A 15951-nucleotide genomic window follows, 5' to 3' on the forward strand; every position below is an offset into this window, starting at 1 on the left:
TTTAATACTATTGATGATTAATTTTGCCAGTTCTGAAATACACGTTTGTATAAATGGAATCATGCCCCTCTCTCTTACTTGCTCTTTCCCTGTCTCTCTCCCATTTGACAGGGATGGGGGTAGGGGACTTCAGCTTCCTTCCTCAACATTATATTTGTGGGAGTCATCTCTATTCATTTTGCTTTTTCACTTCTGTGTAGTATTCCATTGTAGATATAATCCATGAAAAACCCATTAAAAATCTATTTGGGCTGTTTTAAGATTTTGGCTATTGTGAATAATGCTGCTTTTCTATGTGCTTCTTTTCTTTTTTTGAACATAGTGTGCATTTCTGTAGGTTTCTGCTGAGGAACATAATTGCAGAATCACAAGCTATGTATAGTTCCAACTTTTTCCAAAAGCATGTGTAAAGGCAGAGGTATAATTGGGAGAGCTTGGCAATTCAAGTAAACAAACAGAATTTGGTGTGGTAGGAATGTGGTGGGAGAGAGAGAGAGTGTGTGTGTGTGTGGGGGGGATTATACAACTATGTGGGAGGTAACCTTCTATATTCCACATCAAGCAGCATTGATCTCATGCTGAGGGCCACAGGAGGGCACTGGGTTTAAGTAGGAAAGCCGTATGGCTTTGCATTTTTGCAATGCCCATTAAGCTGAAGTGTAGAAGATGGATCTGAGGGGGGCAAGACAGGAGGAAGGAAGCCAGCAGGAGAGTTCCCCTATTTGAAGTGAGAAGTGATAGGAATGTGGATTAGAGTGAGCATTCTGGAAATGGAGAGAAATAAGTAGGCTGGACATATTTTAAAGTTGACAGAAGTGGTAAATAAAGTCATTGTTGTTTTAATCCACTGAATTTGGGGGATGTTTGTTACACAGCAATAGATAACTAATATAGCATCCAAACAGAGATGGCTTTCAGATCTTTGATTACATGTCTTCAGGCACTAGAGGGAATGAATCTAGAAGACAGATCTGGATCAGAGGTGTGTGTAGGAATCCATAGATCATAGATGATTGAAGCCACAGAGATATGAAATGCTTGGGTGGAAGCCTATTTTTATTTGAGGAGGTATAAGGGCCATTTTGGTCACTGTAGACACCTTAATGATCTCTTCTCAATGGCAGTAGGAAGAGCCCTCTGTGCTTTCTTTCTGGTGACTGTCTCTTCAAATTGGACAATGTCTTGATTTGTCTTCTCCTTATTTGGTCCACTTTCTACCAGTTTTTCATTCATGGTCCCATAACTCATCCTCTACATAGTTAGTTCTTTTTATGCATCCCCCATTTTTTCTATTTACTGGTATTCATCTATTTCTGTATATTTCTCTACTCATACTTTTTCTCAACATTTTTTTATCACTATCTCCCAGGTCCTAGGGTGAGGCAGAAGAAGTGCTGACGGTACAAGAAGATACTAAGAGTATTTTTATCAAGATTTTCTTTCCTTATCAAGATTTTCTTTATATCCCAGGACCTCCCTGCCTCACCCTAGAACTGGCCCTGCTGTCCTCTGACTGATTTTCCATTTATCCACTCTCTGTTATGTTTTCTACATTCTCCTATTTGATCTCTGTTTCTTAATTATTAATGTGACTTTCTGTATGCCTCTTCTATATTGATTTTTGTCTATTCATTTCTCTCATCTAAACCATTCCAAGCATCACCAGAGTTCTTCTCCTGTGTCACTGTCCCCCACTCCTAGTCCCTTCGTTTGCCAATTCTTTTCTAAAAGTCCTTCACCGGGGCTTCTGTACTCACAAATCTGACCAGCAGCATCATGCATGGTTTCCATGTTTCTGTTACCACCTCTGAAAATCAAGTTGCAACATTTATTTTCACCAGCTCCACAAAATGGTACTCTTTGGATTCCACGTCAGTTTATCTAAAATCTATGCTGTTTATGTACTTTGTCATTTGGTGTTCTTTGGTTCACCTTCTTAATATTTTCTCTCCTTGTATTCTCTCCTCAGGGACATGCCCTTCATCAAAGAGCTCAGCTCTTCCTCCCCCTTGCATCTCACACACCTTAAAAGCAGCCAGAGATTGTGCACAAGGCTATGGGTCGTGGGTGTTGTTAGGGCCATGGAGGTGCTTAGTATCGAAGAACAAAGGAAAGTTTTTGTTCACATAGAAAAACAAAGATAGAATTAGAAAATTGGTAAGATAAATGGTTATTACTTTCTCCATCACAGGGCAATGGGCTGGGTGTGTCTTCTCTTATATCTCCATTATACACTTGGATGGATGCTTGTTCACAGGACTCTGAGGATAAAAAAAGACCATAGATGAGATCCAGGAGAACCCTGTTCTGCCTATTTCCATTTTATTACATCTCATCTGACTTCCCTTTTCTTTTCATGTTTCTATTTATAGCTTGTCTGCATATACTGCCACTATCACACCATGAAAGTACTGGTGTTTTGGTGATTCTGTGATCAAGTTCTCCCTCACTTCTTTTGACTTTTCTTTCTGTTTCTCTTCCCTGATGAGGCATTGCAACTTTTCACTTTTTGTATCTTTGTTTGTCCTTCCTAACTTTTCTTTCTTTATTTACTTTTTTTAACAAAAGAAAACCAAATTTAATAAGTGTACATATGAGGAATCCACACAGACATGGAATTCCAAACACAATGAGGCAACATCAAGCTTATATGAGTTTAGGAGAGGGATAGGGGCCTGAGTGTACAGAGGGCAGAGTAGTCATTAGCAAGAAGGTGAAAGGGGATGTTTGGAAAAACAAGATTGTTCTATTATACAGATAAGTTCCTTCTTAGGTAAAGGGGAGTCTCTGTTAATAGTTCTCTTCCTGGTATAGGTTCTCCTTTATAGTATAAATTGAGGCAGAGAAATAATCTTTATGCCGAAGTGGCACATTTTAGGGTGGCCTGCCCTGGGCTCCTATGCTTGAATGTATATTGTGTTTTCTTTTTCTTTTTTTTTCGAATTTGGGTATCTTTAAACTTCATATCCAGTTTCTTCCCAACTGCTGAGGCTATATGTAAACTAACACTACTATAAGCAATCCTGATTTTCTCTTCCTTGCCCCTTAGCCAGAAACCATCTTTTTTTTTTCTTTAAATTTCTACAGCATGTACCCATTCTCTCATAGGCCATAGGCCATATTTCTTTTGTTTTGTATTTTATTTGTGTACTCATTTAATTTTCTTAGCAGCTTCTGAAGATCTTAAAGTCAGAATCCATTTTTCAGCCCTCGGCATTGCAACTTCTCTGTCAATAAGAGGTATACCAACATTGAGAAAATGAAAAAGCACCAGAAACTTATTTTGTACATTTTCCATTGCATGTAGGCAAATATTGTTCTTTCAGTTAAACAGTATGTATTAGCTTATCTAACATTTTTATCATCAGGAAAATTGCAGAAGTTGGCAATTCTGGTCTCACCCAACACCAGCTTTTAATTTAGTAAAAAATAAGTAGGTTTGTTGAAGCTAGCACTTGCTAACTTTTCTTCCTCTAGATCTCTCCCATCAATATATTAACCTCTATTCCTGCCTCCTCTGTGTCTGCATGAGTTTCCCCTTCTTTGTTAATAGATGTTTCTTTGAGCTGGGCACCACTCGATTCTCTGCCACCAATAAGGAATCCTTAGCCCCTGTACACTCATGCAAACCCAGGTAGTCAGAATTACCTGCCAGCTCAGATCCTTGGGCACACTCTTTATTTGCTTCTTGGCTTTCTAGTGCATCATTTTTGTCACTGGTTGTATCTTTTCTGTTTGCATTAATCTGTTCTGTTTCACAGAGGTTCTTCGAGGGTCCATTTTCAGGTGAGGTGGTACCTAAACCATATTTTGATCCATAGATGTTTTATTTGTCCTCTGCATCAATCAGGGTCCAACAGGAAAATATAAATCACTCTAAGCTTTTATAAGCACAGGGAATTTAATCCAGGGGTTTGGTTATACAGTTGATGGAGTTGCTGAGGAATCTAAATAAAAGAAGGCAGTAACCAAAAGAATACTTAACAGGAAGCTGTGAGGGGTATTGAGGTGCCTAGAGGTCAGGGTCACTGGGTGGGTAGAAGCTGGCCCATGGCTGGCCTGCTGGATGGGAAGTGGTATCATGGTTGAAATGCAGCCACTGTCAGAATTGTGGACAAAGGCAGTGATGGGGAAATATCCAGGTTCTACCTTATTCCCACTCTCTGATCTCTTGTCATGTCAGAAACCCAGCAGGGAGCCAACAACAAAGCGAGCTGGCAAAGTAGTCCACAGGGGCCCATGGCCAGAGATACAGGGCAGAGAAAAACAGAGAAAGGTAAAGAATGACTCCCAGGGAAAACACCCCAGGACTTCCTTATGGAAATTGTAGAAGTAAAGACAGAGATTCTGGGCAATCAGTGATACAAAGAAGCAGCCCCCCACCCCCAGCACATGATAGAATGGGATGAGAACATAAAGGATTGGAGAGTACCACAAACAGGAACAGACCGTGATGAGATGAGGATTGTGGGCATGGCCAGGTCAGGCTTCGATATATGTTTTTACCAGTTCCTTGGAGGAATAAATTGAAAGTTTGTTTCAGAAATTGATGTATGGTTTGTGCCATTCTCCCTTAAACTCTTTTTCCTAAAGTAGGAGTTGAAGATCCCCTCCAGGTATCCATATAGAGACCATGCGGACTTGGCAGATCCCATGCAACCCTTGCAGTCAAACCCTTACTGACAGAGTGGCGGATTGGGGTCAGCTATATCCGCGGCTAAGGGGGCCTTGGCCTGACCATCTCACTGAGTGTCCCACATGAGGCGCTTGAGTAACTGGCAATGGCTTATCCTGACTCCCATGGCCATAGAGGAGCTGCCTTTGTCCCCAGAGCTACCCCTGACCAGTGTCCTTACCTTAGTTCCTACAAAGTCTTGCTGCCTTGTCCCCACCTCCTCTTCCTCCACATCCTCCCTCTATATGTCTGTTCAGTCTGTTTCATTGGCCTTCCATGAGGATTCCATGTCTGATTCTTCTCTACCTCCTCCTACTGTTGGTATTCTTTATTCTGCATCTTTCTCTGCATATATTTCCCAATTTTTGTCTCATACTTCTGTCTTTTCCATTAGATTACCAGAGTGGTATAGGGTTAAGAATGTAGGCTCTGTCATAGCCAAAAGGTAAAAACAACCCATTATTGACTGATAAATGAATAAGCAACATGTAATATATCCATACAAGGGAATGCTCTTCACTAATAAAAAGTAATGAAGGATTTATTCATGCTACAACTCTTGTTTGTAAAATCTTTAATTTAGATTCTAAATCTAAATTACTTCCTGGCAGTTAGTTGTAGCATGAATAAATATAATAAAATATTATGCAGAGATGCCTGGGTGGCTTGGTTGAGTGTCTGTGTTTGGCTCAGGTCATGATCCCAGAGTCCTGGGACTGAGTCCTACATCGGGCTCCTCATAGGGAGCCTGCTTCTTCCTCTGCCTATGTCTCTGCCTCTCTCTCTGTGTCTCTCATGAATAAATAAATAAAATCTTTAAAAAAAAAAAAAGAAAATATTATGTCGTGTGAAAAAAGCCAGACCTGAAGGGTGTGTTTATGTGATTCCATTTAAATGAAACATCTGGAAGAGGTAAATCCAAAGATTCAGAAACTAGATTAGTGGTTGCCAGAGGCCAGGAAAGTGGGACACTGGGAATGATATGGAACTTCCTTTTGAGGTGATCAGAATGTTTTGGAACTAGATAGAGTTAGTAGTTGCACAACATTGTAAATACACCAAAGATCACTAAACTGTACACTTTAACAGGGTTAATTTTATGTTATGTGAATTTTACCTCCATTAAAACACACACACACACACACACACACACACACACACACTCAAACACACAATGCCTGGATTTGCCCTTGCTCATTAGACCCCAGGCCAGCTACACACACGGTCTCTGCAAAATGGACACATAAGCAATGCTAACCTCCAATGGCCACCAGGGCACTAAACCTACAACTGCCAAAGTAAATGTTCCACCAGGGAGATGTCAATAACATGGTTATTTCTATTTCATCTTTTAACCCCTTCTTCTGTTTCATTTCCCTCCTTTTCTCTCTCAAAGTACCCACATCCACCCCTCCACCTTTCTACCACTTCCTCTTTTCTCTCTGTGTGTGACTGGCCTTCTCCTTGAATATCCGGGCTTCTGAACAACATCCCCCACATGGAAATGAGTCCCATCTGCCATCATTTGATGTTGATCATGGGCCCACATTCTTAGCCCTTCACAGATTCACACTGATCTTCTCCTGCAGGTACCTTTCTAAATCACAATTACTTCCTGGCAGTTAGTCTGCTTAAACCTGGTTTACTGACACACTGGGTTTCTGTCCCTTTGTCTTGATTATTGGGCCAAGAATCTCTTGTCATAGCTACTCCTCCAGGATTTGGTCTCTGGTTAGACACTCATGCAAACACTCCTTCCTGCCTTTTCCTTGGTCCTTAACATTTCTTTCCTGATGCCCCAAATCCACTCAGGACTCGGGCCTGAGTTCCCTTTCTCCTTTTCTTCTTTGCAGATGAGAATTGGTCTTTATTGGGTTGCAATCACCTTGTTCAAGGCTCAGTTGGATATTAGGATTCTCGTCCACCTCTTCTCCATCGCTTTCTTGGTAATTAATTTTCTCTTGGACCGCTAAAAAGAGGGAGACAGAAGGAGACAATTAGCGATTCCATCAGAGACCAAAAACAACATCTCAAAATTACAGTTAACAACTGTAACTGTAATGGCCCTTAGGTCACTCCAAGCTCAGTGCTTCTGATCCTCCTTGCAAAATTTCCCCACCATCCCTGGGATAGAAAAGAGAACTCCCAGCAAAAGAGTCTACGTTTCCCACACAGAAAGGAGCCACTCCGATGTAAGGATAAAGGAAACATCATGATTCTGTTACTCTTGTAAAAGATTTTGTGGATGGCCAGGAAAAGTCTATATCAAAGCAAATAATAGATATGAAATGTGTTTCTGAACTGTTCAAACTGAAAGGAAGGAACAGAGAAAAGTGAGGCTCAGAGAGAGATCCATGGGTATGAAAGAGAAAGCAGCTTAGAGAAAGCTCTAAGGATGCTGCTAGAGGAGAGGAAAGTTGGGGCAGGGAGGGTGAGTGCTTCCCAAAGAGACAAAGCAGAGGACACCTGGAGGAACAAGACAGACCTCCCAGGGGCCCAGATCCCAGGAGCAAAAGAAGGACACTCTCCAGCTCTGAGCAGGGAGCACAGCTTGCAATGTTGGAGGATGGCCCACAGGCCTGCCCCAGCGGCTGGGGAGGCCACCAACCAGGGGAGGCAGGGACACCAGCCTAGCACCCCTGCCTGTAGGTGACCCAGCACACATTGGAGGAAAGAAATAAGCCAGGAAGCCTGAATGGGGAAGAGAGGGAGGAGAGGGAGATGGGGCCATGTCTATAGGGAGTCCAGGGAGGAGGGGACACCAGGGAGGAAGAGAACCTGCTGCCCCAGGGCCCTTGGCAAGAGCTCCTCCTGGGGTAGGGCTTGCTAGGGGGAGTTCCCAGGACAGTGGGAACCATGGGTGCTTTGTCATCCCATGACCTGGACTCAGATCCTGGCAAAACCAGGTGGCAAGCAGCAGGAAAGAGTGCTACACCCCACTCCACAGCCCCCAGATTCTTGACTTTGGGTCACTGACCCATAGTTCCTGTGGACAACAGAGTCTGAGAGGCAATAGCTGCTACCTCCCCAGGGGCAGGTGGGCGGCAGCAAATGTAGGTGCAGGTCCCCCCCCCCCCAGCTGGGGGAACCTGGAACCTAACCCAGGTGATGTGGACACTTAACCTGGAGAGAATCAGAGTCCCTGAGATGTGGGCAGTACAGGTAACCGCCATTCCCTTTGTTCCCATGGCCTGGGACATCCTGGTCACATATATAATATTGCCTTAATTGCCTTTATTCCATTTCTAACTTGGACTGATTTGCTATAGAAATTACTTTGTTAATTAGATTAAGGTTACTATTGACACAAGTTAACAAACTACATGCTTTACCACTGCTTTTTAATTTCCTTGCTTATAAGAACTGTTGATATCTCTTTATTGCCTATTAATAAAATTCCAATTGCTTAGCTTTATATGCTAGATTTCCTAAAATCTTCTTCAAATTTATCTCTCATGAATCAGCCCTACAGTCTGCTTCTCACTCTCTGAGACAAATTGAATTTGTCTTTGAAGACACACTAGATCCTTTCACATTACATGCGTGATCCCATAGTGTCAGCCCTCCCCAGGCCATGGGAACATTCTTCTTACGATGTCTCTATGCCTTATCTGGAGAACTCCACTGACACCAAACTGTGCTGGAATAAAACATTTTCTAGGTAACTAAAAAAAAGTATATATATATATATATATATATATATATATATATATATAATATTAAAAGCATTAATATATTTAATATTAAAAGCATGTTTAATATATTTAAAAGCATATTTAATATATATATTTATTTAATATATATTTAATTTGTTAAATATATATATTTAATATATATATTAAAAGCATTCTCTTAACTCTTACAAGCCTTAAAATAAAGTAAAAAATTTTAAAAAATAAAATAAAATAATGCCTTCCCAGGAAAAAAATGGAGAATCAAACCTTTAGTTTTGTATAACACCTGGCAAAGCATTGTTTGGTGATAATTTGAATAATGTTTGTTTCACCCCTTGTGGAGAAAGAGTTTAAAAAACCTATTCTCCTTCTTTAAGGGTAAATTTGACCTTGAGTTAACTTTCTGGCTCATTGCTCTGGAAACCTGGTAAAGATGGCCTTTCTTCTACTAGGTCATCATTGGCCTAGTTTAAAACCTAGTTTAGGTTTAAAATGACTAGTAAATTGCATGTGGATGGGGCATGACTCTCTACAGACTACAACATGCACTTGGTCTTCCTCCAAAGTGGTGACTCTTATAACTAGGTTTGTCCCTCGTGAGGTCCTGAAAGTTATGACTACAGCACTATTATGTGACATACCAATACCCATAGGCATGGTGCTGCTAAGCCAGGGTGAGTCCTATATCCACAACTAAGCTGACACCGAGGCGGGTAGTAGTCAACTTGCTGGACTGCTGTGTGGGTTTCCACATGAAGTCCCACAGACAGCCTGCACTGTTGGGATGCTGTTTCCTGTCATTTGTCCTTCTAAGTAAATCTGATGCCACTTTAGCTCTGGTTGTCCTGTGAGTCTAAATGCCCAGTTAAGCAGACCTATAGGTGAGTATTTTACCATAGCCATTATGCCATAAACTTTGAGAAGGTTCATGATTTGTGTTTTCTTAACTATTATGTCCCCACTGCCCCCGCACTGTGTGTGGCACATTGTAGGAACTCAATATATACTTGTCCAAAAAAAAAAAAAAAAGTTTCGCCCTGGGCATCAAAAGGTAGATAATTAACCTAATTACCATGTTTGAAGTTCCTATAAATGCCATTTAAATCGGGATATTCTTGCACGTTGACCTCGCTGAACAATGCTTCCAAAAGTGGCAGGTTAAATGTCTTCTCCAGTTCATTGAGAACATTATACACCACTTTTTGTACAGGGACCAGGTTTCTACAAGACTCTTGACAGTCCTTAAAACATTGAATGGAGAAAATATAAATCAGACTTCCAGATTACAGAAGAGCCCTAGAAAGAGATTGTATGGATAATGTCTTCCAATTTTCCTCCATCAGTATCTTCTCATATAAAGTTTAAGAATTTCTATTTATTTGTATAGATATTAAGTGAAACAAGTAGATTCCTTCCTCCTTAAAAATATTCACTTGTGAAACAGATCTCACCCTCATTAACTTCATGTTTTAGAAATAGAATAAGAGGTGATGAGCAGCTGTCCTGTTGCATGGACAACCCTTACCGTTTTCCTGGGACTGACTTGGCCTGGAAGAACTCAAGGAAACCAGATGATAGTTCTCCACTTTTGGGAACTTGACCATAGAAAAAGCATATTAATAGGGCAAAAAGAAGACTTGCATCTCTGTATATCTCCAGCAATGCCTATTGCTAAAATCAATCCCAAATTCCAAGACTCCACAAATACCATTACAAAAAAAAAAGACAGAGAAAAAGAAAAAAGAACCCTAAAAACTGAAAACTGTTAGAGAAAGAATAACAATCATCAATTCTCAAATTTTGTCCTAACAGGGTATCAATTCCCTGTAGGTTTTAATGTTCTCAGGTCTAAGGACTCAAACTGATGTCCATTGAAGTGATATGTGTCAATTATTATTTTATTAAATTATAATTAATTTAAGTTATACATCAATTCATTATTTATTTATTTATTATTATTTTTTTAATGGAGTTCAATTTGCCAACATATAGCATAACACCCAGTGTTCATCCCAACAAGTGCTCCCCTCAGTGCCCATCACCCATTAATTACTTTTAATTCTCAGTTCATACTATAATCTATGCATTCCTACAAGGCATTATACATCTGTGGAGCACTCCTGCTTCAGATTTAGCCCATTTGCTGTGCTATTCAACCCAAGTCCAGTGGGCGGCACAGAGAAGCAGGGCTGTCTCTGGGGACAACTAAGTCTCCTTTCCCTTTTTACTTTACAGAAGCAGTTGCAACAATACTTGAAAAAGTCTCCCACTCATAGGAGACTCCTCAGTCAGTTAGTTGTGCTTGATGTTTGGGTCGAGGATATCAAAATATAACTTCATTTGGGGCCAGTTTACCAGACTATGAGATAATAAACATCACTTACCTCATACATTTTATTGCTGATGAGTTCACGGTCCCGGAGACCCTCAAAGAAAGGAAATGGCTTTTTTATTGCACTTGAAATCTCCACCTTGTGTCTTTTGAAGTGTTTGAATAGAGTCTCATAGACAAGTCTCTCATCAATGTTCTGGTCTTCTACAGTTGCCCTAGAAAGGAAGGATACCATGTGAAAACGGTCATTGAGATTCCAAGATGCTTGTGGTGGCTGTAAGATTTATATATGAAGGATAAGCTGGGAAAAGCTAACATATATTAAGTAAGTGGTCCTGAGCAGAAAAAGAATAAATGTAACTGAAGTAGTGAGCAAAAATATGATGAAGAAAGCATGGAGGTCAAAAAAGACTTAAACATGGTACTGAAAAAGTCTATTCATGTCTGTCTGGATCAAAGCCATTGTAAAGATACCTTCACATATCTGAAATATTTTGTAATTAAAAAAATTTAAATTTAAACAAAATCCAGATAGAAGGAAAAGAGGAATAAAAAGCAATGGAATAAACTATACTCCAATAAAGCGATTTAAGAAAGAAGGAAAGCAATGGGATAAAAGTCTAACCTTGAAAATAATTAAAACTAAGAGAAAAATAGTATTAGAAAGATAAAAAATCAGCTCTTCTCCTATAGTTGTTCAAAGAAATACCATCCTGCATTATAAAACTAATTTATAAAGGATACGATGTGGTTAACAATGACATGAAACAGCATAAATTGATAATTTCACAAGAATATCAAACATTTCTCCTGGGACATCTGGTCCTGCTTTGTGTTAATATAAATCTGTGCTAGTGTTATATATAGTGAATTTTTCAGGCATCTGAATTTCAGAAATCACTGATATTTCCTGTGAAAGTAATTTTAAACCCATCTATAATTCCAATTTTTAGTTGATCATTTTATTGCTCTGATAATAATGTTTTAATCAACATCTTGTATTATGAAGACTCAGAAGCTTTCTTTGTCAAACCAAAAGAGAATTATTGCCACTTCCCCGTACTTCGTATGCCTCAGGGAATAATAATGTCACATTATTGTGTCAAATTCCTGCAAAAGAGATGTTTCAGTTCAAAGATTGCAGATGGAAAAGAAGCACTTGTCTTCTCTTTTATTAAAAGCCCTGCTAAAATGATAATAAAGAAATTGGATTCACAACGACAAAAAGAATGGTGGGGCAATGAGCACAAAAGAGATTTCAATCAAAATCTGTCTGATAAAAGTGGCCAATAGAGTGCTAATTGCTCTCGTAGGTGGAGGATGCTCCCAGAGATAAGAGAAACAAAGCATGCCCTGAAGAACCCTGAAGAGGCAGCAGAGATCACAAGGAAGATACGGTGCTGAAAACTTACAACAGAACAGTGCACCTCTAACCCCTCAACCTACAAACTAACCACCTGGAGCCAGGCAGCCTCTCAAAGGCAAACAAACGAGGCTGACCTTTCTATCACCATGTGTGAAGTTTGTCCCTTACTGGGTTTTCTATATGTGGAGTAATACATCATGTATGCTTTGTGCCTGCCATTTGTTCATCATCCCTGCTATTGGATGAATGGTAGTTTGTTCCTTTTTGCAGTTGAAGGTATTCCATTGTGAGGACCTACCACAATTTGCTTATTCATTTTCCTGTTGATGGACATTTAGATTGATTCCAGTTTGGGACTCGTATGAATAAAGCTGCTGTTCTCGTACACATCTTTTTATGGCATGATGTTTTCATTTTTCTTGGGTAAATAATTAGGAGTGGATCATTGCGTGAGTGTGCTTAGCCATTTTAGAATTTGCCAAACTGTTGCTCAAAGTTTATTAGAGGTAGTTTTTCTATTTTTAGCAATTCTCATGTGTATGATGTGGTATCTCATATAATTTTATTTTGTATTCCTTTAATGACTAATGATGTTGAGCATACTTTCGTATGCTTATTGGCAATTCATGCATTTTCTTTTGTAAAGTGTCTGTTCAAGTCTTTGACCTATATACACTGTTGGGTTGTCTTTTACTACTTACTGATATGTAGCAGTTTGTTTTATATTATGGAAAGAAGTGTTTTGTTTGATTTATGTATTATGAACATTTTCTTCCAGCCTTTGGCTTGCTTAACCATGTGTTCTGATGAGGAGAAAATTTTAATTCTGATGAAGCCAAATCCATCAATTCTTTTCTTCTGTGGTTAATAATGTTAATGTACTAAGAAATCTTCGCCTACCACAAGTTAATGAAAATATTCAAAAAGCAACTTACAATGTAAGAATGGGTCTATTTCTGGATTTCCTATTCTGTACCACTGATCTATTTGTCTATCCTCATGCCAATAGCATATTGGCTTGCACACTATAGCTTATTGAAAGTCTTGAAGTCAATTAGGGAAAAATTGGCTTGGCTTTTCTAGGTCTTTGGTTTTCCATATATCTCTTAAAATCAACTTGTCAATTTTTAAAAGAAAAGCCTTTTGGATTTTTATACGGTTTACATTGAAACTTGACAAATTTGGTGACAACTGATATCTTAACAATATTAAGCTCCAAACTGTTAACATTCTATAGCTCTCCATTTATTTAGTTTTCCTTAATTCTGCCTAGAAGTGTTTATAGTTTTCAGTAAAGAAGTCATACACATCTGGGCTGGGGAATTTAAGAAACAAAAGAGATCAACAAAGGTGAAGGGAAAGAAAAATAAAATAAAAACAGAGGGAGACAAACCATAAGACACTCTTAAGTACAGGAAACAAACTGGGAGTTGCTCGAGGGGAGGTGGGTTGGGGGGGATGGGGTAACTGGGTGGTGGGCCTTAACAAGGGTATGTGATATAAAGAGCACTGGGTGTTATATACAACTAATGAATAACTGAATTCTACCTCTGAAAGTAATAAAACACTATATATTAACTAAATTGAATTAAAGAAAAGAAGTTATGCATACTTTTCCTTAAACTTATTCCCAATTAGAAATGGTGTTGCTTTTTTAAGTTGGTATTGCTTTAAATGGTATTGCTTTTTAAATTGCTTGTTATAATTGTATGGGAATAAAACTGGATTTCAAAAATATTAACCATGTATTTATAACCCTGCTAAATTCTTGTATTCCAGTTATGTATTTGCAGATTTCTTTTGGGTTTTATAGAAAATAAATAATCATGTCATCAGTAAGCAAAACTCCTTTTCTTTTCCCAACAATTATTTTTCTTTCTTATTGTACTGGTTAGGAGTTTAGACACAATGTTGAAGAAAAGTGATGAGAGTGGACTTCCTTGTCTTGCTTCCAATCTTAGAAAAAGATTAGTATCCACCATTAAATATGATGTTTGCTGTATCCATTGTGTGTGTGTGTGTGTGTGTGTGTGTGTGTGTGTGTGTGTTAATGAGACTGAGGAAGTTGCTGTCTATTCCTAGTTTGTTGAGAGTTTTCTCATGGACAGATGTTGAATATTATCAAGTGAATCTGCTGAGATATTTATATGATTTTCCTTCTTTATTCTTTAATTTAGTGAATCATATCAATTGATTTCCAGAGCCTTCTTCTAAGTAGGAACAGTTAACCACAGGTCAGAATAGTTTTGAGAAAATTCTCAAATATCAGAAAGAATAACATACAAAAAGAGAAAAAGTTATCCCAAGAGAAACATAGATATTGTAGGAAATGAGAAACTTTCAAAACCTCCAATATTTTTAGAGAGATTTGAGAATACACACTGCACCACAGGATATAAAGAAAGAGAAAGTGACTGCAATCTTAGCTAATTTTTAAATTGATTTTTAGAAATTTACTAAAATGATTTTAAAATAAAGTTGAAGAAGTTTCCCAGAAAATTAAAAGATTAAAAGGAAATAAAAGTAAATCTGAAGGAAATATAAGAGCATTGAGATAAGTTTAGGTGGTCTAATAGCCACATAATTGGAGTCAAGAAAGCTGTGCAAGGAAATTGCAGAGGAGGAACATATCAAGATAATTACTTTAAAAAGATGCCATAGAGTAAAAGGACATGAATTATTTTAAAGAGTACTTAGAAAAATGAATTTAAAAAGACATAAACCAGGCAGCCCCAGTGGCTCAGTGGTTTAGCACCGCCTTCAGCCCAGGGAGTGATCCTGGAGACCCTGGATCCAGTCCTGCGTTAGGCTCCCTGCATGGAGCTGCTTCTCCCTCTGCCTGTGTCTCTGCCTCTCTTTCTCTGTCTCCTCTCTCTCTCTCTCATGAATAAATAAATGAAATCTTTTAAAAAAATTAAAAAATAAAAATAAAAAGACATAAACCAAAGCACCTCATTTTGAAATGACAACACCTAAAAAACGAAGAGAAAAATTTAAAAGCTCCCCAAAAGAATCAAGAAACCTGTCAACTATGGAGGAATGATGAGAGAGTCAGTTGAAGAATAAGTTGAGAGAGACATCTCTTTAGTAGCAGTGACTGTAAAGCCATCTCTTCAATACTCAGGTCTAATCAGGACAACTTCAGATATGTAAGACTCAGAAATTTTACTTTACAAACATCCACCTTGAGTATTTTCCTACAATTTTTTCTATTTCCTTTATGTATATAAAAAGTTTTAAAACTAAGTCATCTAGTATGGTTCTAGTTTGTTTATTTATTTATCTAATAAATAGATATCTAATACTGAGCAGCACACACCCACTCTTAAAAACTTTGAATAGGGGGTGTTGGGGTAGCTCAGTCAGTTAAATGTCTGATTCTTTTTTTGTTTTTAAAGATTTTATTTATTTATTCATGAGATACACAGAGAGAAAAACAGAGACACAGGCAAAGGGAGAAGCAGGCGACTTGATCCCCAGACCTGGGATCAAGCCCTAAGCCAAAGGCAGACACCCAATCACTGAGCCACCCAGGCATCCCCAAGAGTCTGACTCTTGATTTGGCCTCAAGTCATGATCTCAGGGCCCTGAGATAAAACCTTGCTTTGGGGTTTGTCCTGGGCATGGAGCCTGTTTGTGATTTTCTTTCTCCTTCTCTCTCTGCCCTTCTCACTCTGCCTTCCCTCACTACTCTCTCCCTTTAAAATAAATAAATAAATAAATAACTAAATAACTAACTAACTAAATAAATAAATCTTTTTAAAAATCCAATATGTTAGATTCAGAAAAATAGGCAAGTAATCCAATATTGAGGAAGATGTAAAAATTAGAAACCAGCAGATCTAATCCTGAAGATATTAAAAGGAAACCCAAGATAGCAGTCCAGCAGCAGCTCAAGGACATT

At 38.6% G+C, this 15951-nt stretch overlaps 1 protein-coding gene across 37 annotated transcripts in view; it reads right to left on the reverse strand.

Annotated features, from left to right (window-relative positions):
* SP100 (SP100 nuclear antigen) overlaps positions 1–15951 on the reverse strand; it is a 98682-nt gene that overhangs the window by 53767 nt on the left and 28964 nt on the right. For 21 of the 37 annotated variants that reach the window (XM_072719217.1, XM_072719211.1, XM_072719204.1 and 18 more), the window contains exons 2-7: positions 10734–10896; positions 9422–9590; positions 6561–6644; positions 4450–4512; positions 3649–3798; positions 2178–2261 (exon numbers count right to left, since the gene is read on the reverse strand). In XM_072719217.1, the coding sequence (XP_072575318.1) occupies positions 2178–2261; positions 3649–3798; positions 4450–4512; positions 6561–6644; positions 9422–9590; positions 10734–10896 (713 nt within the window). The remainder of the gene's footprint in view (positions 1–2177; positions 2262–3648; positions 3799–4449; positions 4513–6560; positions 6645–9421; positions 9591–10733; positions 10897–15951) is intronic. The other 16 variants (XM_072719230.1, XM_072719228.1, XM_072719218.1 and 13 more) reach the window with 2 other exon arrangements.

This window comes from Vulpes vulpes, chromosome 9 (assembly GCF_048418805.1).
Source record: "Vulpes vulpes isolate BD-2025 chromosome 9, VulVul3, whole genome shotgun sequence".
In the NCBI taxonomy this organism is placed as follows: Eukaryota; Metazoa; Chordata; class Mammalia; order Carnivora; family Canidae; genus Vulpes; species Vulpes vulpes.